Consider the following 24,412-nt stretch of genomic DNA (forward strand, 5'->3'; position numbering starts at 1 on the left):
AATTTTTTTACAGATGGCCAAATAATACTTAAAATTCATGCTAACACATTTTTTTTAACTTTAATTAACTCGAATTTTATTGCATCATTAATGTAATTATTAAATTAATGTTCACATTCCATCATAAAAGGTATGTTTATGTTAGGAAGTATATGAAAAGTTACACAGGCTAGTGTAAAAACGAACCTTTGAGTAATAACGCACTTTGGAACGTTTCCTACTGAGCTAAATGGTTTTAAAGTAATAATACTCTTTTAAAATAAGAAAAAAGGGAAAATATTTTATTCTTCTTTAAATAATACCAATACATTTTGGATAGTTTTTATTTACCTATCATCAAGAATAATTCTTGTATTTTATATATTTATATTGTTTCACAACGAATCACCAACAACTTTTTTTAGAAAGCTTTAAATACTTAGTTCATTATATCATAACACGACTGATTACTAATAAAAAATAAAATATATAAGTTTATTTCACAATATATATGATTGAGACAGTTATGGTGTACATTATAAAATTTTAAGAAAAATTCTAAATTTTTCTCTTACTTGAATTCTTAGATTTTTTAACATTAAAACTGTTAGATTTCAAGTCATCATTTTTAATGTATCTTATACAAGTATACATATTCGTAAATTCTTTTTCGTTAATAGAATATTTATACAAATTTAGAGTGGATCACATATTTATAAATAAATAATCAATGCAAAGTTTATTCAACGTTCAAATAACTTAAAATTAAAAAAGTATAAACATTTAGAAAACTTTATCTAATCAATAATACATAAAATTTAAATATTTACGGTCGAAATACATAAGACTATAAAAACATAACGATACTAAAATACAGTATGTATTATTTATCTAAAATAATACGCTATGATCATTGATAAAGATGTTAAAGAATAAAAGTAGGAGTACAAAGTAGTAGAATATCCATCGCTTTTCAATGCTGGATTAGAGTCACCGGAAGGTCCTATACCAGCAGCAAAACCCATTGTTATTGGTATCACATTTTGTTCGTAGTTACCGGAGAATAAATGAGCCCAAGGTCCTTTTGCAAACACCATCACGTCTTCACCGCTGTGGGTTTCATCTTTTAATGGAACAAGATGTGGGTATTGAAAGTTTGGATCAGCTGTAAAATATAATAAAATTAAAGTTACTATTATTAAATTAAAAATGATATTGACATTAATTGGAATTTTTTCAATGAGAAACCACCTCTATATTTAATTTTCAAAATCTAATAATTAACTATTTTAAAATTTAAATCAATATATTTTATGAACATTTAAATGGAATCAAAAATTCAACCTTTTTTATACCATTTGAAATAAAATTTAATCAATGACGCTCTTAAATGAAATTTAATTATTATATAAAGATATAAATGTTATACAGGAAACATGAAATAACATGTTAAATAAGACATCGACACTGCAATGATTTAATTTATACTATCCTTTTGATTATAGCTTTTCATAATAGCTCTCAATAATATCATATCTACATTCCATTATGTAAAATCTATGTCTCCTTTACTTTTGTGTGTATGTGTATTTAACATAACAAGATTTAATAAGGATAATTCGTATACTATGAAACACAAACATTTGCTTGCATGTCCCACACTAATCATCAAACAAGATTTATCTTCATGCTAACATTCTTTAGGGTATACCTTCATAGCTTTAGTCATGTCACGGAATTGGGTAGTTTACGTCGTTGTAATAGAAAATATAGCTTTAATTGATGCCCCTTTTATTTAAGCTGTTTAGGAATANTAGCTTTTATGTAAGCTGTTTAGGAATATGTTATAATCTATAACGTTTACCTAGAGAATTTTAACCATACTTTATATTTACAACTAAAGTTAATATTCAAATTTGAAAAAAATGATTGATTAGAGAAAATTAGTATAAAAGCTTTTTGTAAAAAAAAAAAAAATAGGTAATAACAGAATTGTGTTACTGTTAGTATTTTTCACAAATCTCAGTATTTCTCTTAAAATAATTTTTTTAATTGTCATATTAAAATAAAATTAATTACATAGTTCAGTTTCAGACAAATTTTTTCTTGAGCAGTCCGAAGTGTCTACATTATACTTAGGACCATTAGCATAACTAATTGTTGTGTATGGCCGTTTATCAATTGACGATGTATCTGCAAAACCCAAAATATCGTTACCCCTGTCTGGATATCCAGCCATGGAAACAGTATGAGCATGATCTGAAGTCACTATAATCAATGTGTCTTTCTCTTTGGTTAAATCAACTGCTTGCTGCACAGCTTTAGAAAATTCAACAGTTTCATCTAAGGCTAATCTAGCCTTTGTGGCATGATGAGCCCAATCAATTAATCCACCTTCAACGAACAAAAAAAAACCATTTTTGTTTTTGGATAGTACTTGAATGGCTACTTTAGTCATTTCTGCTAATGTTGGTTGTGTTTGTTTAGCTTGTAAACGAAAGTTAAAGTGCTCCTTCTCAAAGAGACCTGGAAAATTATAATAATTTTTGAATGAGATATAATATACAATGATGAGTTTAAAATTTACTTTTGTAAACTTTACTTCGTAGCCTTACCCAATAAATAATCAGTTTTTGAAGGGTCAATTTTTAACAATTGTTCTCTATCTTCAATGTAATATGCCGAAGAATCACGATTCTTTTTGTCATTCTTCCAGAACTCAACTAAATCCATATCCATTCTAGAACCATTCTTATCACTCTCTTTTAAAAAAAAATTATTTTGTCCTCCGCCTAATATAACCTATAAATTAATTTTTTCAAATCATATTGCCTACTATATTTTGAGTTAATAACTTATTATAAATTTTTTTAACATTACAATTGAAATATTCTAAAAAATATTAAATTTTTATTAACTAGTTTAATAAAAATTAACGTTATCAAACTAATTAATTAAAAATAAATTATTTGATATGTTTACTATAAATTAATTTAAAACACTTTTTTAGTAATAAATATAGTACTAAAAGTTTTTTATAAAAATAATATTAACACAATATACAATAAAGTAAAAACAAGAGAAATAACTAACACAAAACAAAAACTTACTTAAAAAATCTCTGTACATTATAAAATAAGAAAAAAAAAATCAACATTTTAATGTCAATAACTTCTCTGTTTCACATCAAAGTTAAAATGTTTAAATTAGTGGAGGCAGCTGACACTATTTTACTGATGAACACTTAGGTTATCAGTAATTTTTTTATTCATATTTTTTGAAAATATTACAAAAAAAAACTATGTTATTTGAAATTTTTATACAGTGGCTGTTTTTTTCCTTGCTTATGATAGTATTTAATTAGCTGTCAAGAACTTCAAACAGTTTTTTTATATTTTCAATCATTAAAAATTTAATAAAAGAGATTACATTTTTAAGATCATACTATAATTAAAATCGGGTATTCATTCTTTTTAGTTTTGTTGTACCCCAAAAGTTAACTCTTTCTAGAAATATACATGTGTAGGTGGTAAAAAATTAATATGTTCAAAATTTTATTTAAAAAAAATATACTAAGAATTACGTTTGTGGGAAAATGTTGTTTTTTAATAATTTTGAAGTTATAGCATAAAGTTCATTTTTTAATAAAGTTTTTTTTTCCAATAAAAATTAATTCAGAATACTACAATAAAAATATTCAGATTAATTTTAGTAACTCACATTAATATTTTTGCCGGGTTCACGAGTAATGAGTTGTTTTGCGATATCTTCACATTTTGTAATATCTGTCAAATTTATTGCTGCCTCTAGATCAGCGTCCGATTCCCAATTACGATGTGCTGAATGTGCATAAGTACCAGAAGGCGATGCATGTGTAACTCGAGTAGTAGTCACAATACCCGTAGATTTCCCGGCGTCTTGAGCCCATTTCAATATAGAACTAGATCTATTGTCTGGGTCTACTGATGCTGGACAATCTGAAATCTTAGCTGCCGCAGATAAACCAACTGTCTCAAAGTTGCCTTTTACCCCTGTTAAGTAGGCAGTTGCAGTGCAAGCAGAATCAGCAACTTGTTTGTCAACACAGTAAGTCTAATAAAATAAAATAAAATAAAAATTTCACTTTAAAAACTTTCTAAAAATTAAAAATAACAATTCTGGTCAACAAAACATTAAAATTATCTTGTTGAACTATGTATTGTAAGTATAGTGTAATTCGCAATGACTCTGTAACACATTTTACTTGACTTTGTTTTTATTATAATGATTTAGCAGAGAATACAAATAAACACTTACTATGAATAATTTAATGAAAAAAAAAAAAGCTTTTTTACGGAGCTCAAATTACAACCCAACCGGCGTTAAATATTCATTAAGGATCGTAATAAAATCCCTCCATCTATACACTACAAGTTCATGGTTTAGACAGCTGTCACCCCTTTGCTCGCAAGCACTAAAGTATGCATTATGTCACCACAATCGGTGACTATTTATTTTTCTTAAATGTCCTTTAATTAACACCAAACCGTACCCAAATCACTGTTAATAATAGATTATCATAACACCTAACCAAGCTCACAATAAGAAATAATTACTACAAACAAAATAGTATTATATATGTCAATATGACCCTCTGCTGTCTTTCACAAACAAAAAAACAAAACATCTTTATTCATTGGTTACTAGTTATTAATAAATAAAAAAATGATACGTATAATTTACTAAAAATTGCTAAATTTTATTGTCAATGTTAAATTTGTTTTCAAAACATTAAGCATTATTCAACTGAATCGAGAAAAAATCCATTAAGGATTTTATTACGTATTGTATTTATTTTTATGACTAGTACTAAGAGCAATTGAAATAATATTAAACATTTCGACTAAATGGTAAAAACAAAGCATTTGCCATCTACATAAAAGTTCGTAACATTTAATGTGCATAACTTAAGAACCTTCCAGGGGATTATAGAAATATATAGTAAAAACTAAAATCATAAGTTTTATCCAACAGTCTCAGATCACGTGCAACTATCAGGGAAAGTTTTTTACGGCAATTTTTGTGCGACGAATGAAAATACTGAGGAGCAACTGTTAAGAGGTTATTCAGAGATGATTTATCTTTGTAAAACGGCCGCTATGATGTTGTGATGACGTCTTTATTTATAAAGTTGTAAATAATTTGATTTTCTCTCTCTTCTATAAGGCTCGTGAAAAGTGTTGCCCCTTTAAATACGACTGTTACATTAAATTGAAGAGCCGTTTGCATTCCACTCGTGTATACATTGTATTGACCCTTGTCATTACCTCTACCTGTAAGACTAAATAATAATAATAATAATTGCCATGGACATTTTTTGTTGACTTAGTATTTGTTATTATTTCATTGTACATAACGCTAGTATTCCCAGTTACAGCCCAAGACGAGAGTCCTTAATTAATTATTTTATACTCTTTAAACGATGTTAATAAGTCCAAGTAATAAAATGCTTGACTTTATATTAACTACATTAATATACTGACGGAGTTAACGTTAAGTAAAGTTTTTAAACAAATAACTAGCACCTATAATTGACTAATTATTCTACTCTTAATGATAGTATTCACTGGTAATGAAATTCCGCAATATATATAAATGTAATAATATAATTAAATAAAGGAAAAAACACATTAAAGTGTCTTTTTAACATGGTGGTGATAGTTTTATGAACATTAAAATGTCCATATTTTAAAATATACACTTGTCACTCCTTGAAACTTTCAGGCTGTATTCAATTATTATTGTGAAACTTGTAAAGTATTATTGTTTCTTATACAAAAAAATTTGACCAATGTTGCTACATTAAACACTTAAAATATTTAACATAAGTACAGACTAGAGTTACTCGAAAAAACCTTGAATATAATGTGCTGAATATATTTATGAAACTTTAACGTTTTTATTAAAATTTGTTCGCGTTCGCCAGTAGAATACTCCGTATTAGATAGAACTAAACCTATAGCAAGACAGACAGATAAAAGTGTTTTTTAGGAACGTTTCGTATCGTTATATTTTACGACAATTGTTTTATCCCATTTTATATTTTCCAATAGTGGTATGGGTATTTTTTCTATAACATTCAAAAATTGAAAAAGTACAATAAATTTAGCAAAATAATCCAACTTATTAGTATTTTCGAATAACACATTAGTTGAATAATACCTTGGTAGATTTTTAAATGTTTAACAAGTCTGACATAATCATAAATCATGACTGGATATGACAATTGAATAATTTCTACCAATGCAGCTAAGCAATTTTATTGTAATAAAATCTTCATCAAATTTGAATTATCACCTTTAAATCGTCCGTTAGCTTAAATAAGCCAAGGAATATTGCAATAGTATGGAATATGTTTGAACTTGAGAACTTTAAAATCGAAAGTTTATTTATGTATACATGAAATTATGTTTACTCACCTTAGACATGCCTACGAAAGGAAATTTTTCAAAACTTAAGAACTCGTTTTCACCGGCCTTTTTTTCCAATTGTCCCTGATAGATCCGAGCAGCCGTCAACGTAGTCAACGACATACCATCGCCCAAGAACATGATTATATTTTTAGCAACATTTTGGTTATTGACATAGTTAAGTTTTTGTGCTACTGTCTTTTTAGCATTTTCTATCCAAAACTGCAAATCTGCAAATATGATCGAAATTGAATTTTTTTTTGTAAAAATTATAAGTGTTTTTTTTCAAATTATCAATGGCGACAATAAATTTAAAATACTAAGAGTCATATTTATAGTAAATTCTCATTAATAATTTGTACATTGAATATCTAAATAAAATGAATACCTTAAGTAAATATTATTCATAATAATCAACCATGAGTATCATAATCAATGTATGTTATAAAAAAATTCTTTTATTGTTATAAGTATATATTCTGAAATAATACTTGATAAATATTTCAATATACAGTTGTAAGTTGTTATCGTTTCGATACAAACTTGTATTTTTTTAACTTAAAACAACACTTTAATAAATGGTATTTTTCGAAAAACTCAGATAGTTTTTTTCTGGTTTTTGGCAAAAATTTATTTTACGCTAAGGAGAAAATGTGTAGGCTCGTATTTTTGGAAAATTTCAAAATTATATCAAAAAATTAAATAATTGAAAATTCACATAAAATTGATAAAAAAAAATTTAAGTAAACGAAAAAATACCTTAGAATATACTATTTAAAACTTAAAATTTCAATGTAAATTTAAGTGATGTTTAAAGAGCGTATGATGATAGAATACGATGATGAAACATTAACGTTCATAATTTTATTATTATATTTTTATTTATGATGCTATAAAAACCGAGAAAAAAATATTCATATTTTATTGATAATTAAAGCAAAATAATCTCTTTAGTTTGTTATAATAATAAAATAGATAATGATGATTATTATATCAAACTATAGTTAAAACTACAATGTTATGGGGGTCATTAAAAACTAATAGTAGTAAAAATATTTTAAATATTCTTAAAACCAAATTCTAGTAAATATTTTAAACTATAAACATATAATATTTAAATACAAATGACGACAAAAACTAATTAACATTGAAAATAACAAAAAATTAACAATTTTTCACCACGATGTTTTAGTAAGCTATTTTGTTTAAAACTAAAAATAAATTAATAATTTAAAGTGTTTAAAATAAATTTGAATGACAGCGTAAAATTAAAACCTTGAGCATCACCTTACAATGAATAATTAAAACTTTATTTTTTAAGAATATCACTGAATTGATACTGTTTCATTTATTTATCTTTCATTAAAATATTTTTGATGAGCTCACTTTGAATTCAGTTTTAATTTAATATTGTTTTTACTTTCCATGTATATATTGATTAAATAGAATAAAATATTATTAATTATAAAGTTAAATAAATTTGATTTTTCAATTTTAAAATAAAACAAATAAATCTACAAAGTTTGTTATATATCACGAAAAATCTTATTTACTTATAGAATTATTTTAATTATAATTTATATAATATGTAAATGTTATATATATATATATATATATATAAGTATTTTTTAATACTCTTAACCATTGATTGTATAATATTAAATTTTTATGAAAAAAGATACACTTGGTAGTAATATATTTTATTTAGTAAAGTTAAATTAATTTTTAAATAATAAAATAATTTGCTACCTTGTTCTGTATGATCTTTGTGAGAATGAACTGCATGACCTATAAAAAAAATATTTTATATTAAAATAAAATTATATCATATATGAAGTATACGGATTGTAAATTATCTGTTATTGTTTTTATCTTAGGTCATAATAAAGGTGGGAAAAGTACCAGATATTTTTTAAGCAAAAACCAAAGGTTCAAATGACTTTCGTGGTTTAAAAGTTTTTCGGCTAGCCGTTCATCATCATTTAAAGTTTTTATTTTGTATCTGTTTAGCCTCCTTTTTTCACAGTTAATATACCATAAAGGTTAAAAATTAAGCAAAGAAAAAATCTCTACCAACTTGAGTACGATTTATTGCTCAACATTTAGAAAACGCATTTTCTCTGACTTTAACACACTTCCTTAGGTTTTTGGTTTTATTTTACTTAATCTGTTCAAATTACTTTGTTATTATACTAAAACCAAAAGTAGGAAAGTCGTTCATTTCAATTTGGAAAATTATTCTAATGAGCAAGAAAACAGTAATATTATTTTTACTTAGACACATTTCACAAAAAAATAACATTTAAACTGGGGTAAGAGTCCAAAATTGAAATAATTAATTACATTTTGTAGTTATAAACCGATGGTTGATAAATATCAAATCTTGGACCATTTTTAAATATTTTTTAGTAGTTAGTAAATCATCGACCTAAAAATGAACATTTATATAGATTATACACAATTGTCATACTGTAAGTTAAATTTCACTCTTTAAAAATATTATTCTATGTTTATGAAATTATTTTATAAGACTTAAATTTTTTTGTTTTTGATGGTTATAGATTATTTTAATAAATATTTGGTAATCACATAGTTTTATTTTGCACAAAATTTTTGTTATGGAATTCAAAGAAAGTATTTAGGGTAAAAGTTCATTGTAGCTTTAAAATAACTCACATTAAGTTATACTTATTTAGAAATAAATGAGATTTATACATTATTTTATTGAATTTGAATAATTGATTTAATATTTTTTTCTTTATATGATAAATAATTATATCGGGCATTTATTTCAGTCTTTAAAATACAAATTGTTAATATGCTGTTTAATTTTTAAGAATAAAAATAACGTCACAATTTTAATCTTCATTACTTTATTATTTTATATTAGATTATTAAATTTATAAATTTACATTTAACATCATGTGCCTTTGAGGGAAAGGTTACCAACATCATCAATGCGATGTTCAAAAATGTGCTAAACGTGTGCAATATGAGAAAAATACTTAATTGCTGTTCAAATGGTCAAATCCTTAATGACCAAAGGCAACGTGACATTTCCAATGATAAATGTGTTCGCGTGCGGTGGACCAATACACTGACCGCAACAACAATATAATCGTGTCTCTTATGTAAATATCCATGTCGTCGTGTCCCCTTGATTGTTTATGACTCGTACCCCTATTGTAACCCCACACTACTATATCTCATATACATATAAACTTACACTTAGTGACAAAAACAAATAATTAATTTTACCCAGACGATCTCATTAACGAATAATCATGAGACATTTTGTAGTTTAATTTGACTCGTCACAGAAGTTTAATATTTTAATCAATAAAACATTGTCATTTATTTTTACATTTCTAAACAAAACTGCATTACGGAAGGTCTAATATTAGTAGACTTGTAGCAAAATTACATCGTAATTAATCGGTTAGTCTTGAAAAATTAATATCGTTAACAATTATCCGTTATTAATGTATTTTTAACAATCGATGAAATGCTTTCTTATAAATAAGGTTCATTTCTACATTTCTGCTCGCGCCAGTATAACCTTTAATTATCCCAAATTGTTTAATATTACATAAAGATAAAATAAGTGACATGACTAGAATATTTGTATTTTTCTTATATGCGTATCACTTAAATGAAAACATTAAATTTTGAGTTAGAATGGCCATAAAATTAGTTGGAATATTTACCTCTTAAGGCTGACTTGTGTCACCATTTTTCGCACATTTATAATATCTAACGAATGCTTTTAGTGTGTATAACAATATAATTTGTGGGTTGGAATAACAGTAACTGACCACCTGTTTATATTCACAATGATAGTCGATTAAATAATAGTTAAACTAGTTCATTATTACGACCTTATTTACATTAAGATTATATAGTTTAATCATTTCTGATAAATAATGCTATCATCACATTAACTTAAATAATTATGCCTTATTTGATGGCACATTACAGTTCTATAAGAAAATATTTTCATCCATTGCTGAATTATAATTTATAATGTATCCCAACTTCATACCATTATTGTATTAAATTATGAAAAATGAAATAATACTCCACTTTTAAGAATAATTAGTAACAAGCATAATGTACTGTATCATTCATAAATTGAAAAAAATGAGAAATGTTTGTAAAGAAGAATGTATAAAAACTTTCGTCGGTTCTACTTTCACAGAATAAATTATAATTAAAGAAAAAAATTATACATTTTTACAAAACACGACAACGAAGTTGATTCTATAAAAAATAAGTTTCATTTTTAATTAATCGAACAAGCGCAAAGTTTTATTCTTAGTGGTTATTATCAATATTTTCTCTTGTTATAAATTTTACAGAGTAAGATTATTTTCGGTTGATATATTGAAATATTGATNTTATAAATTTTACAGAGTAAGATTATTTTCGGTTGATATATTGAAATATTGATTAGTATAGCTTCCCGATAGCTTTTGTTACTATAAAAATAACTAATGAAATATAAATCAGTTGAAATAAGTAAAGTTATCCGAACAAAAAACATACGGTTCTAATATCAACGTAAGTTATTGTGATTATTATTTTTTAATTTAATTTTAATATGTGTTATTTTGTTATAATTATATCTTATTATTTTTACATTATAGTAGATCACTATTTGAAAAAATAGTAAAATTATAATTTATTTATTAACGCCTTATCATCGCAAACATATATTACACTCTGTTAATTTATTTTATCGGATAGAAATTTTATTTTCAAACATAATGTTCATTTAAAAAATAGAAACATTTATATCTCAAAGATCAAGTGAAGGCTAAAGCATGACGTGGAATAATGTCTTTGATTGATTAATCAACAATTGAACAGTTAGAATTCAAGATTTAGGTTGTGCGTGGGCAGCAGCGATTATTTCAGTATTTTTAACAGGTATATAATAAATTTAAGAATTTTTCATACAATGAAAATATGTAAAATTTCTTAAACAACGTTAATATTTTTATTGAAAATGAATGAAACGTTAATTGCAATCTTCAAAGAGGACAATTGAATAATTAGTTGATGATTTTCGTCGGAAAATATGTAATTTTACACTGAATCATGTCTATCTCAGAATGAATTTTTTCACTCAGAAGAACGCTCCCGGCCACATAGCGTTTTTGGTGATATAACCTATATATAATGTGGTTGTACAACGCACGGCGGAGAAAATAACACATGTATCTATATATTAATATTTTTTTCTTATAAAGTTATCAGCCATCATGTGATTTCCCTCGGGTACGTTGTTTACGATCGTATTTTTCGTTTTTAGCCAAAATCAACGATATTCAAAGGGAACGCTAATTTTGTTATTATATATCCCGGCTTTGGTATCGCTCAAAGCCCGAAACTTACAAAAATGTTTTTAAAAAATTTATTGAAAAACAGTTATTGTTCGTACATAAACGTATACTTAGTCAACACCAAGCGTGTCCATTACAAAAGTTGATAACGCGATTTACTCCTGTGACACATGAGTTGATTTCGTTATGAAAAGAAAAACGATTCTCCGTAAACTCAACAATGACGACAATTGTACAAATTTTAAAACGCTTGTTTTTAGTGAGGGCATAAAAAAGTTTCGAATAATGATTTTGACAAAGAATAAAAATTTTATCACAAATAAACGAGCTATAGTCGAAAGTCGTCACCCGTTTGTTTTATTAGAACAACAATAAGCCGACTTATATTTAAAAAGTAGCACACAAAAAGCTTGAAAGTACCTAAGTAAGTATTTGTTATAGTTTATTTTTGTTCATTTTCGTCCACAGTAATTTACCAACTCATCGTTATTCAAATAAAACAAAATCTAACCGTCGCAATAAAAACATTAAATTATATCTATTGTGAATTATTAATGAGAACCTGTACAACACATTATGTCATTGTTTGTACAATTCATTAGTATTTTCCCATAAATACAATTATCTAGAAATGAAAATAATTACTAAATAATTGTATTTATCCGGTATTTGGCTTAACAACCTTGTACCTTATGTTAAATTTTACTAAAAACCTACGCGTGGCTCCGTGTACATTAAATTTAAACAAAACCAAACTTATCAATAACAGTTTTTTAACGTCTTACCGTTGGCTGTCGTTGCAAGTGACCAGCAGCAAGCTGCTAGCACAATCCATGCCAACACCGTCGTTGATGAAGCAAACCGACAACCGGTGGAATTCATGGCGAAACGACGGCGAGATCGAGTACCGGACCACTGACCGTGTAATATTCAAACAAAATACACTACACGCCAATCCCCCTCCCTATCCCTTGGCCAATTCGTACCTCTCCACAAATTCATGGACTTATAATAACCGGTTCTGTTGGTTGCTAATAAAATGTTCTGCACCTATAGTTTTATCTCTCCTGTACATAAAAAAATTAATAAATCCTACATTATGGTCGTTTTATATACCCTTATGGTCCAATTATGACTGGGTAAACTACAAAAAAAAAATTTCTTCATATTATTTCATCTTCAAACGAAACATTGAAATAATTTAATATAATTTGGGTTGAAAAAAAATTAAGTTAAAATTCAATAATATGTATATTATTAAATTATTACTTAAATTTTTTATTCTTATATAACTTGAATAAGTTCTCAAATCATTGATTGCCTATTAACCAATTAAAACCGAAACGTTTTAAAATTCACAATCGTTAATTGTATTGTAGGTACACTCATTATTTTAAAAATAAAATCTAAGATGTTTACAAATTTAGTAATGGATAATTATACTAATAGTTATACAAAAACTGTCAATATGTTTAACTCGACGTTGTACGTTGAGCGGACTATTACACCTGATAAATGAAATCATACTTGTGCAGTTATTATCAAACATAAAAAATTAAAGAAAATATAAATTTTTATGTACTTTTATTTGTATCGGTCATGGTCATAATGCCATGGTATAAAGATTTGTTTATTGTATTTTTTTTTTCAGTTATCATAGTAATTAAGTTGTGGTTACTAATAATGAAATGCTAAAAACAAACATTTAAACTAAATAAATGATCGCCTTATTCAACGTTAATCAAAAAGATATAAATTGTATTTATTAACTTTAAAATATTTTCTCATACAGTAGAAAATATAAGCCAACATCCTTTAAGTAGTACACTAGTTTATCTGTACTGTTAAGATCGATATACTGAAGAGAGAATGTACTACCATAATTTATACTCTGCGCAACTTACTCACTAATTCAAAATAACAGCCATAGTTATCGTTTGGCGTTATTATTAATTATTATTGTGCATTGTCGCAATACAAACGCCAGAGTACGATTTCCTGAGAAACGCATTTTGTATGCATTAAGGACAAGAAACGTTTCACGGTGCAGATATTATACCGATCACTCTCTTTGATGACGTATAGAGTGCTCTTAGCATAGATGAGCTGTTATACCATAAAGCCATTTTCTCACAGCTTCAATGATGAGTAAAGGGTTCTTGAGGTCATTTAATTAATCCTAAACAAATCATAATGGGGTAAATTTCACTATGGATAAACCTAATTACTAGAAAACGGTTTAAAACTTGTCTATACTTAATCAGAATATTTATTAATTTGAAAAAACCAATAACCAATAGCGTAATTAAGCTAATGGTAAATAGTCAAGAACTTTAAATTCCTGAATAAATAACACATAAATGTACATTATAGTGTTCGTATAATTTCATGTTTAATTAACGCACTAATAAACAAATTTTTGAATTTTAAATTTTAAAACTCAACTTAATGCCGTTTTCGAAAATTCTTTATTTTAATCTTATTATTTTATATGAAATGCATTTTTCCGTGAATTACATTGGAAAACGCGGAGCATAAGAAGTTGAAGACAACCGGAAAGCTGATGAACTTGAACTAGTGTCCACTGTGTGAAATCAAATTTCCCGTGCGGAGGTTATTAGTCGGCATTTAGTGGAATTACGAAAGGATCCCGTTCGACAGGATAGCAAACACAACGGTTGGCTTAACCGAAGACTTACACCACCGGATGTTTTCATAGCTAATAATTTACTAACTGTTACCTATAAAACGCCGTCGATAAGCTTGTGGTAGTTTCATTTAGATACGTCAAACAACTTTTACACTTCAATAACTCATACAGAAAATACGAGTATAACAGTTTTGTATTTCTAGTAAAATATTGGTTTTCAAACTCCCTAACACTATTTTCTGTACAAATATTTTAATCTAACCAAATTATTATAAAAGTACAATTTTTTTCATCTTTAAGATTAGAATAAATTAAAAATAACCACAATATAACAATAATAGTAAGATCATGTATTCAATTTTAAAAAATTTAATTTTTATAAATATTCACTGTTAATAAATAGTCTTTAAAGCTATTCCAACAAAAATTTATTTATTTAGCGGTTAAAAAAATAAAAACAATCGATAAAAGAAAGAAATATATTTTTAGAGTATTTCTGAAAATAATATTTAGTATTAACACAGTTATACCTCTCCGTTTTATATTTTTAATAAATAATTAATAATTTGTTACTTATAATGCAAACAAATTTGAAATAATAATTTATTAACTTGTATCAAAATAAAAAATTCCTTGTAATGAAAATATGAAGTAACTACTATAAATAAAGAAAATCATTTAAAATTTATCACTCAATAAACTTTGTTTTAATCAAATAAATCTTTGTCACTTTTTCAAACGATTTTAAACACTGATATCGAAATTCTATATAATTATGATCAAGAAAACGACCTTCGGGGTTTTAATGAGTTTTGAAGCTGAGGGCAGAAAATATTTAGGGACTAAAATACTAAGATGACAAAGTTCCCAATATTAAGCGGAAGACCTGAATAATGCAAACATCGGTTTAATTAACGATAAGCTTAGCAATTGTGTCATTGATAGAAATCAAACAATTGAAGGAGAACAACAGAGGAAAGAGTACTTGTATTTATTTACGTATCTGATTCAGTCGCAAAATTTAATGTTTGTCATTATTTTTTGTATTAACATTTTTAGTTTGTAGGTCTGTGAATTTCGTTTAGTAATATTTGAATTGAATATATTTTTGTGTCATTAAATAATTGATGTACCGAATTTTTCAAAAATGAATAATAACTGTACATGTATTAACCGTTTCATGTAAATTTTTATCCTAATATTTAAATTTATCTGAATGTATTATGTCTATGTTGCTTACATTGTGTGAAAAAGTGATTGCAAGTATCTTATAAAAATCGTCGTTTACTTACACTCGTAAATAGTTATTTTATTATACACATGATGTTAAACTGCAGAAAATTATAGCTGTTTATCCATTTTATCACTTAAGCCATGTTCGTGCATAAGTGCTGATTCCCCTTTTTGTATTAATACATTATGGCATTTTGCTTATCGGTTACTTAGGCGTTAAGTGAATTTTTTATGTTTATACAAACAAATACCATTGTGTATTGCTGTCTGAAACCACTAAATATTTTTGATATTTAATTGTATTAAACTAGTGTGATATTGTACACCTAATTGTAGATTAACAACAGTTTAAAAACATTTAATTTTGTAATAATATAAGAGTTGTAATATACTACCAGTGTAATTTTATGTACAGTACACAGGAACATTGAGAATTGCAGTACAATTTGTTAATCATACATCTTACTTTCACCTGTAAATTGCATATTTAAAACTCAATAAGAATTTCAAAAGTATTTTATATTTTAAATATATATATATATATATATACGAGTGCTAAGAATAACACCTGTACTTAAAAAGTAAAAAAAAAAAGTCAATTGTTATAAATAATGAGAACAATAGACATCTGCTTACTTATTTACTGAAAATCAGTGGTGTAGTCCTAAAAATGTTTATGGGTATACGCCTATATAATAAATAGAGAATAACGTGGGGGGCTCCGCCCCCCACACCCCCCATTGCACTTTACATTTTTTACATACAATATTTCACATTATCAACAGTGATATAGTCGTAATTTGATCAATAGATAAGTTAAAAACCTAAATGAGGAAACGTGGGGAATTTCACCCCCACACTACATTTCAAAGGCCTTAACTATAACATAGTTTTGGGGGACGGAATACAAATATTGTGATATTTTAACTGTGTTAAAAATATGTATTTTCTAATTATTACATAATGCAACTAAAACTCCTAACCCTCCCAGTTGCTCCTTCCAACTTCCAAACTATTACTCGAATATTTTTACTGACACTTTTAAGTTCTTACATAAATTAAATTTCATAGTCATACAATCGATAAGTGTATTATTAGATACTGTTATATTTTTTATAAATAAACAATAAACTTTATGCAGTAATAAAATAATCTTACAATCATTGTTTTCAAATCGTTAAAACATAAATGAAATAAACGTGAATAGGTACATGTTAGTACTATCTTAATTCATTATAGGTAATATATTAAATACTAGATTGGTTGGTAAACGGTTTATTACGGAAAAATACAAATTACCAATTTCAACAGCTATAGGTTAACCCAATAACTTTCAGTTTCAACTTAGTATGTGCTATATCGTTAATTTCTGGTCGATGTTTTAAATTTTGTCAAATGTCAATAAAATTGTCGTGAAATGATAAACATTATCCTATTTATTTTATTGATATTTATTTATACACTTTGACAGTGTTTTGTTTTACATTTATATTCTATTTTTAAAATGATAATAGTCTCGAGCCATATTTGTGTGTTTATAACTTCAGATATATGTTTATATGTGGTATGACTGTAGAGATTAAACAAACTGATAAGAATTATTCAAAATTTGTGTTTTATGACAAACGTACCTATATTCGATACCCACATATTACTTTTTATTTTATTCTTTAGTCTATACTCTTTAACTATTTTATAAATACGTATATGCACTAATAAGAAAACTAACACTGGGTATACGCCGTATACCCGCGTATCACTCATGATTTTATAAGTATACGCAATAACAGAAAAACAAAGAAGTGGGTATACGCCGTATACCCGCGTATACGCTCCACGACACCTCTGCTGAAAATTATATATAATATATATATATATATTTTTTTTATCAACACCGAATATAATTTTGAGCTTTGAAAATAATAAAAGTGACAAGGGAACGTTTCTTCATACTAAATTGTCCTCAACACTGATTTTTATTGCCTAAAATAGGAATATAATAAATTTTATAACCCTTTAACATATTTAAATTTAATATTTAAAAAAAAATAATAGACTGAGTTCAGGTTACGCTTTTTTATGCGTTAAAGCAAAATAAAATTTTTATTGTATAACAGCGTTTTTTAATGAAAAATAATGAAATGAATACGTAACACAAAGCTTTCAGCAATTCGATAAATTTTTGTGTCACTGCAAGGGAAGACGAAAATTGCTAATTCAAACTACGTTGTCGTAAATTAGTTGAACATAGGTGGAAATTTAATTAGTTTTAAACCATCCTGCGTTTTATTTGAGATCCCTCTCGAAATCTCATCAACAGTTTTGAAATTCCACAAAAGGTTTCTTCAACAAGTAAAAACTAGAAAACTTTTACGTTCCTCTCTTGATCTCCTCTTTTACTCATTTACTACAAAAAAAACATAAATAAATACATGAGACTTTTGAATTCCGGAACTCTTCTACCAGTGCGTTTCTTTTCCTGTAACTTTTACGTACAATGAATATTACTAAATTATTCTCAAACTAAATTGTTATCGCAAAGTTAGTACCTTTATTATATTTCTATCATAATTTTAACACAATAAAATAAAAACCGTGTTGTATTTTCTAAAATATTTATTTGGTAAAATAAAAATAATTTATACTTTTACATATTTTGACGATTATAAATAAATCCAAAAAATGCATGTATCACTCATTCGAATTTCTAAAAAAGAAAATACAAATTTGATCTTTAATTATTATCAAGGATTAAAGATTTAACACGTCTTAATTTGCCAAAACTTATAACAAAATATTTGATAAATAAAGATAAATTTTATACTTTAAGGTTGTAAGAACAATTTTTCTTATCTATACTTATGAATTGTTGTGATATTTGATTTTTAAAACATTTAAATATACATTTATTAATTATACTTTACAGAATTTTAGATTTAATCAAAAAAAACTGTTAATGGAATTTTTGACTCTCATGTGTGTAAGAATAACACATAAATAAACCTTTGGCTTTATTAATATCAATAATTGTCATTTTTATTCATTAGCAAAGAAAATTATTTTTTATTTATTTATTTATTTTAACGCGTAAAATATCCAATTTGGTTTTATTTTAATCGTGGTCTCAAATAAATAATTACAAATATTTTTTAAGAAGCTTACGATGTAGTTGTAATAAAATCACAATAAAAATTATTGCTGCTGGTAGTTTGTTAATAAGATTAATTTTCATGTCTCTATACAAGTAACATTGCGGCAATCAACATGAAGAAACATAAAAAAAGCCCTTTGGGGACCACAGCATGGAACTCGACCGCAGGAGTGTTGTAGTTGTTGTCGTCAAATACTCTTCTCCACGTCCTCATGTCGGGCTTTCGGAGATAGCCTCACAAAACGTCCCCCGAGCATTTTTTTCCATCTTGTTGGAAGAAATCATTTCTCAAAAAAAAAAAAAAGAGCCTAAATGAGAATCCAACGACAACAAGAGAAAAGACTCGCGATATTGTTTTATGAAGAAACATTCGAATTCGTTGTCATTGTTTTCACACAAACGTTGTGTCAAGCGAAAAGAATCGTGTATTGAAAGTAAGAGTCAGTCAATGTCTGTAGGCTTTGAATGTGTGTATTTCGGCGAATCCTAAAAATTCTTAGGGTATTTTTTTTTTATGTTAAAAAAACCTCGAGATCGACGTTTTATAAATAGTTCTACCGGGTATACAACAATATAGCATTTTTTCAAATAATAATATAATAATATATATTTTTTAACGTTATTATAAACATATAATATTATATTAATCTTATAAAAATATTCTTATAATATTATTTTTTAATAATGCTATCTGTTGTACGTGCACTTATAACAGATTGTTCCGTCTTCCCAAACCGTTCCTTTTTTTGGTTCTCCGTCACAGACAACTTGGGCATCACATTCTTATAAATACCGTTGCTCAATTATACATTGAAAATCACACAATTCATTCATAAGTCTAACTCATGATCCTAATGTACATGCATAAGCTTTTACTTTTAATTAATTAAGTAATCGTTTATATATTTTACCAATAAAATCGCTAATAAAAGTTTTAGTACCTTCTCATCTCTAACACTAAACAGTAAAAATAGCTATTACTCATTAACAGAAAAAATGAGTAAATTCTACAAAGAAAACCTTTTGACAAAATTCTAAATACTTATTTGTGTAATTCTTTTATTATTTTGTGGTAATAAATGTATGTCGGTAAGAACATGGTATTTTTTATACTGTTATCATAATTAAACCTTATTTCTAAAGTAAACGGCTTTGTACATTAAAACTTGAAACTTGTACCCAACAAGTAATTGAATTATTTGACAATAAAACAGTTAAGTGTTTCTATTACTCTTTTAACTAAACTTGGATAAATCACACTACATGAATTATAATGCTGCCACTTATATTCTGGTGTAACGTAGACGCAGCAAAAAATATNTTAACTAAACTTGGATAAATCACACTACATGAATTATAATGCTGCCACTTATATTCTGGTGTAACGTAGACGCAGCAAAAAAAAAAAATGTATAGAATGTTTTATCGATAAAACCGTATATATTTTATAATAATAAAATGTTATCACATAGAACTAACACGAGAATGATAGCAAAACGTGACTTAAACACTTTTTATTAGTTAAGCTACAACAAAAAATGAATGACTACATAGGGTCGCTTAGAAAATGTGTTTATAGTATAATAACCCATAAAAACACAATCTCTTCGTAAATTTAATACGAAATGGTAACGTCACTTGACGAATAGCTCGAGGAAAAAATTACTACAGATGATAAATAAAGGTTAGGTAGTGACTTTACATATTCTTGTAATCCATTTTTTGAAAAATATCACGAGAAATACATTTTTCTCGTGTGTTCTACAAATACAATAGTCAATGCCTAATACATAAAGAAAACAAGAAAAACATAATGCCTATATCAATCCACTAGTGAAATCGAAAAAATCCAATTTTATAGTTTGATGGCTTTGAGAGCTTTCGATGAAATAAATTATGTATATAATACCGAGAAAGGATAAGAGAAAATTTTTTTCTAAAATCTCGGCTAGGGTAGTCGTCTAATTTCCTTGAGAGCAAGTATACCCCCGACACATATATACTGCTGGGCACACTTGACCTCTCTTCGGCTTGCCCAGCACCACAACTCTATCTAAGCACTGCGACTCGAACACGGGAGAACAATGATAGAGAAAGGGGAATAAAGGGATGAGAGACGAAATCGGCAATGACAAACACGACACTGGTCCCAGATAATAGGCGATCTCTCGGGAAGAATACGACGACAATACCGCGGTCTAGTGGGTCTCCCGTTATCACACGACTCCCCCTGTCTACATCCATTGCCACCGTACGTCAATTCCAACTGACTGTTATTGGTTTACAACTCGGCTACCGTCACACCGCACTATGATAGGTCGATAGGGTCGGGTCGCAATGTTTTCTCCGAAAGAGGATAAGTAAAAAATGTTTGCACACAGCGTATACACATACAAAAATCCAGAGTGCTGTCGTTAGAATTCCAATCCTAGCAGCACGGCGTTCCCTGTCTTCATTTTTTTTTTTTTTACAATGGCTACACCCATTCGCGCTTATTTCAATGTGTATAAATAAACGATTACCCGAGTAATGGGGACTCTTACATGTTTTGTATTTAAATTCGATTTTGTCGATTATTTTGCTGTCTCAGTCCTTCAAGATGCGGACAAATAACATCACTTCCACATTCCAAAGAAACTCTCTGACTCACCCTAGTAGTTTTTTTAGTCGAATGATTTCGCGGAGAAAATAAAAATTGATGTTTCTCGCTATTCTATTATTTTTAAAGCAAATTGCCCTCGCATACAATTTAAATATATGTTTACAAGCACATTCGCACTAAGATAGGAGTTTATCACAGTTGAGAAATCATTAATTTTGTTGACCACTTGTTAAAAATAATATAAAATGGGATATTTGACTGAAACCAAATGATTTTCCTGTTTTTAATCACTGTACGAAATTATTTATCAAAATGGATATTGTAAACAACTAAATGGAGAAACTAATCAATAGTAATATAAAAGGCTATTATAAACTTTTCGTAATTAAAAAAAAAAATGTGTAGTTTATGTTATATTTTATTTTCTTATTTATTTATGTAAAGTTTAATTATAATTTAACAACAAAGATTTTTTCAATGTTTCATATTATAACAAAATAATACAACTAGTTATATCCATTCGATTTTAAAATTACTCTTTACAAGTTTACTACATTTATTTATTTTTTTTTTAATTATATAATTTACGGTCAAATTTAATAAACTATGTTAAAAATAGTAGTAAGTTAGGGAACTTTGAGCAATTTATATGTGTGCACTACCCTAGTGCTAAATTAAGTCTGCATAAAATATTTTCAATTATTAATTATCGTATTTATTTTTTTGTCAGATTGTACATTTTTTAACGAAACTTAATATGAAATTGAAAAATCCTGAGTTAATTTTGTTGTAGTAAAAACTGGATCGAATAAATGCTACTTAAACAAAGTTATAATTTCTAGATATTCATGGTTATTTTTATACAACTTTTTAAACATTTTGTTCAAGTCATAAAAATTAAGATATTTTTAAAAGACATATGCTTTTTCGAAAAAAATAAAATTTTAATACTATTAGTGATTTTATTTTAAATAGCCACCAAAGAAAAATTAAAAAAAAAAAATAAATAAATTTTCACATATTTACATTTTATGTGTAATAAATTATAAATACTTTGAACACTCTGAAGTAATTACAAAACATGACAGTTATTGATGTAATTTAAGTATTAAAATTACGAAATATCTTAGGAAACAAATATTTTATCATTTAAACAACTAAAAATTATGAATAATGTATTTTTATACCTATTTATAAATATAAAGCTTTATTTAAAATCATACAAATTATTTCACAAAAAGATAGTTAATCTTATGAAGCTGTCAAATATCTTTTAAACTGAATCTAAAACGATTGTTCTTATTGCATACTTTTGATTTTTAAAATTTTAGTTTCCATGCGAAGTTGAGAAGGTATTAATTTTATTATGTGTTTTTTTTTTTTTGTGTCTGTTACCACTTTTCCTCAGATCTCACCAAACCGATTTCTTTCAACGATACGTCAAATCGTATCTAGTCGAAGACATTACCCTCAAAAATTGAAAAAGTTTCCTTTGTTCCCTGTAAATGGGGGAAACCTCAAAAAAAATTACAAATTTAAAAATCGTTAATTTTCGAAATTTTTTCAATTTTTTTTTTTTCTTAAAACTGCCATTACTTTTTCAAAAACGAACAAATCAATATAATTTTTTTTTATAGATGCTTGATGTCTTTACCTATCATTTGCTATATTTTTTTTATAAATCTGACCCTTTATCTGCCACAGAAAAAAATTTTAGACTTTATTTTGTCTTTACGGTGAAAACAGACACCAAAATTAATAAAAAAAAAAATACGATTTTTGTAAAAAAATTCTTTTTTATGTTTTTAACTTAATAATGTTATAATTTTTTGAAAAATGTATGGATCATTATACTTTTTTTAAGATAAGTACTATTTATATTTATATATTATTAATATGTATATATATATATACATTTATTTATTCATATATTATACTTATAAATCATAAAACTTGTAATCAGAATATACATAATGAAATAGGAAATCATGTAGCTTTTGGAATAATCCACCAATTTTTTAAAATTAAACACTATCTACAGACATGCATCGAAGCGTTTTTTATGATAGTGATTTTAATCACTGTCAGATATCATCTATACCGGACCCAACTATGCGACATCCCCACTGTACTGGGTTTTTTTTATTAATAACTGTTTTACTACTCGTGAAATAATTTTTTGTTTGGTGTAATTTGCTAATCATACGTCATCTAAAAGTTTCATTTTTCTTAAAACAACTTTAATTAATTTTGTTATTTTTCATTTTGTTCTAAATAATATTTCAATCGATCAACCTTGCCAATCTTTTACAAATTTTTTGTGGTTATTTCTATTCATTGTAACTTTACTTTAACTCAGCACATTAGCAGTGTTTATGACATAAAATCAATGGAACAATTTTCATCAAAATTATTCGCATTAATTTATTTAAATAAAAAAATTATAATTAATTTATATATTATTTTGTACGCATTGTTGAATTTTCTCTGTTTTAAAACTTAAGTTCACCTAAAAAATCGATCATAGTTATTTATTATACAGCAAATGCATATTAATACACGAATTCCGCAAATCATTCGACTCAGAAAAAGTGTAAAACTGCATGAACTCTTTTCGAAAAGAACGACTCAGAACTGTTAATTAAGGGAGAAATAATAATATTATTAAACTGCTTTAATAAATATCGTCGTATTTACCGTGTAAATTTACCTATACATCTCATCTGAGCATTTTATTCGTTACCGGCAGCTGTAAGTAGCTTAGTTTCATGAATGCGTCATTAGCGACTAAAATATTAAAAGCACTAATGACTGTGTACAGCAAATGTGTTTGTGGTGACAAGACGGTATCCAAAGTAGGATGCTCAAAACGAGATATTATCTATGGCTTACATGTATAAGTCATATACATGTTGTGTATTCACACACTTACTATTATAATTAGTATTATTATTAAGACTTTGCGCAGACACATATACCGAACATGATGATTTTACTTTTTAT

At 26.5% G+C, this 24,412-nt stretch overlaps 2 protein-coding genes across 5 annotated transcripts in view; one reads left to right on the plus strand and one right to left on the minus strand.

Annotated features, from left to right (window-relative positions):
• Positions 1-24,412, plus strand: part of LOC126905140 (lachesin) — a 101,345-nt gene that overhangs the window by 53,565 nt on the left and 23,368 nt on the right. The gene's annotated exons all lie outside the window — the stretch shown is intronic.
• On the minus strand, positions 692-12,712 carry LOC126905135 (alkaline phosphatase-like). Its single transcript, XM_050684577.1, has 7 exons — positions 12,559-12,712; positions 8,178-8,216; positions 6,438-6,658; positions 3,700-4,071; positions 2,595-2,781; positions 2,059-2,505; positions 692-1,144 (listed from the first exon to the last, which is right to left on the minus strand). The coding sequence occupies exons 1-7, from the start codon at positions 12,653-12,655 to the stop codon at positions 867-869; spliced, it is 1,641 nt and encodes a 546-aa protein (XP_050540534.1). The 5' UTR covers positions 12,656-12,712; the 3' UTR covers positions 692-866.

Source organism: Daktulosphaira vitifoliae, unplaced genomic scaffold, assembly GCF_025091365.1.
Source record: "Daktulosphaira vitifoliae isolate Bord-2020 unplaced genomic scaffold, ASM2509136v1 Scaffold_4, whole genome shotgun sequence".
Classification (NCBI taxonomy): domain Eukaryota; kingdom Metazoa; phylum Arthropoda; class Insecta; order Hemiptera; family Phylloxeridae; genus Daktulosphaira; species Daktulosphaira vitifoliae.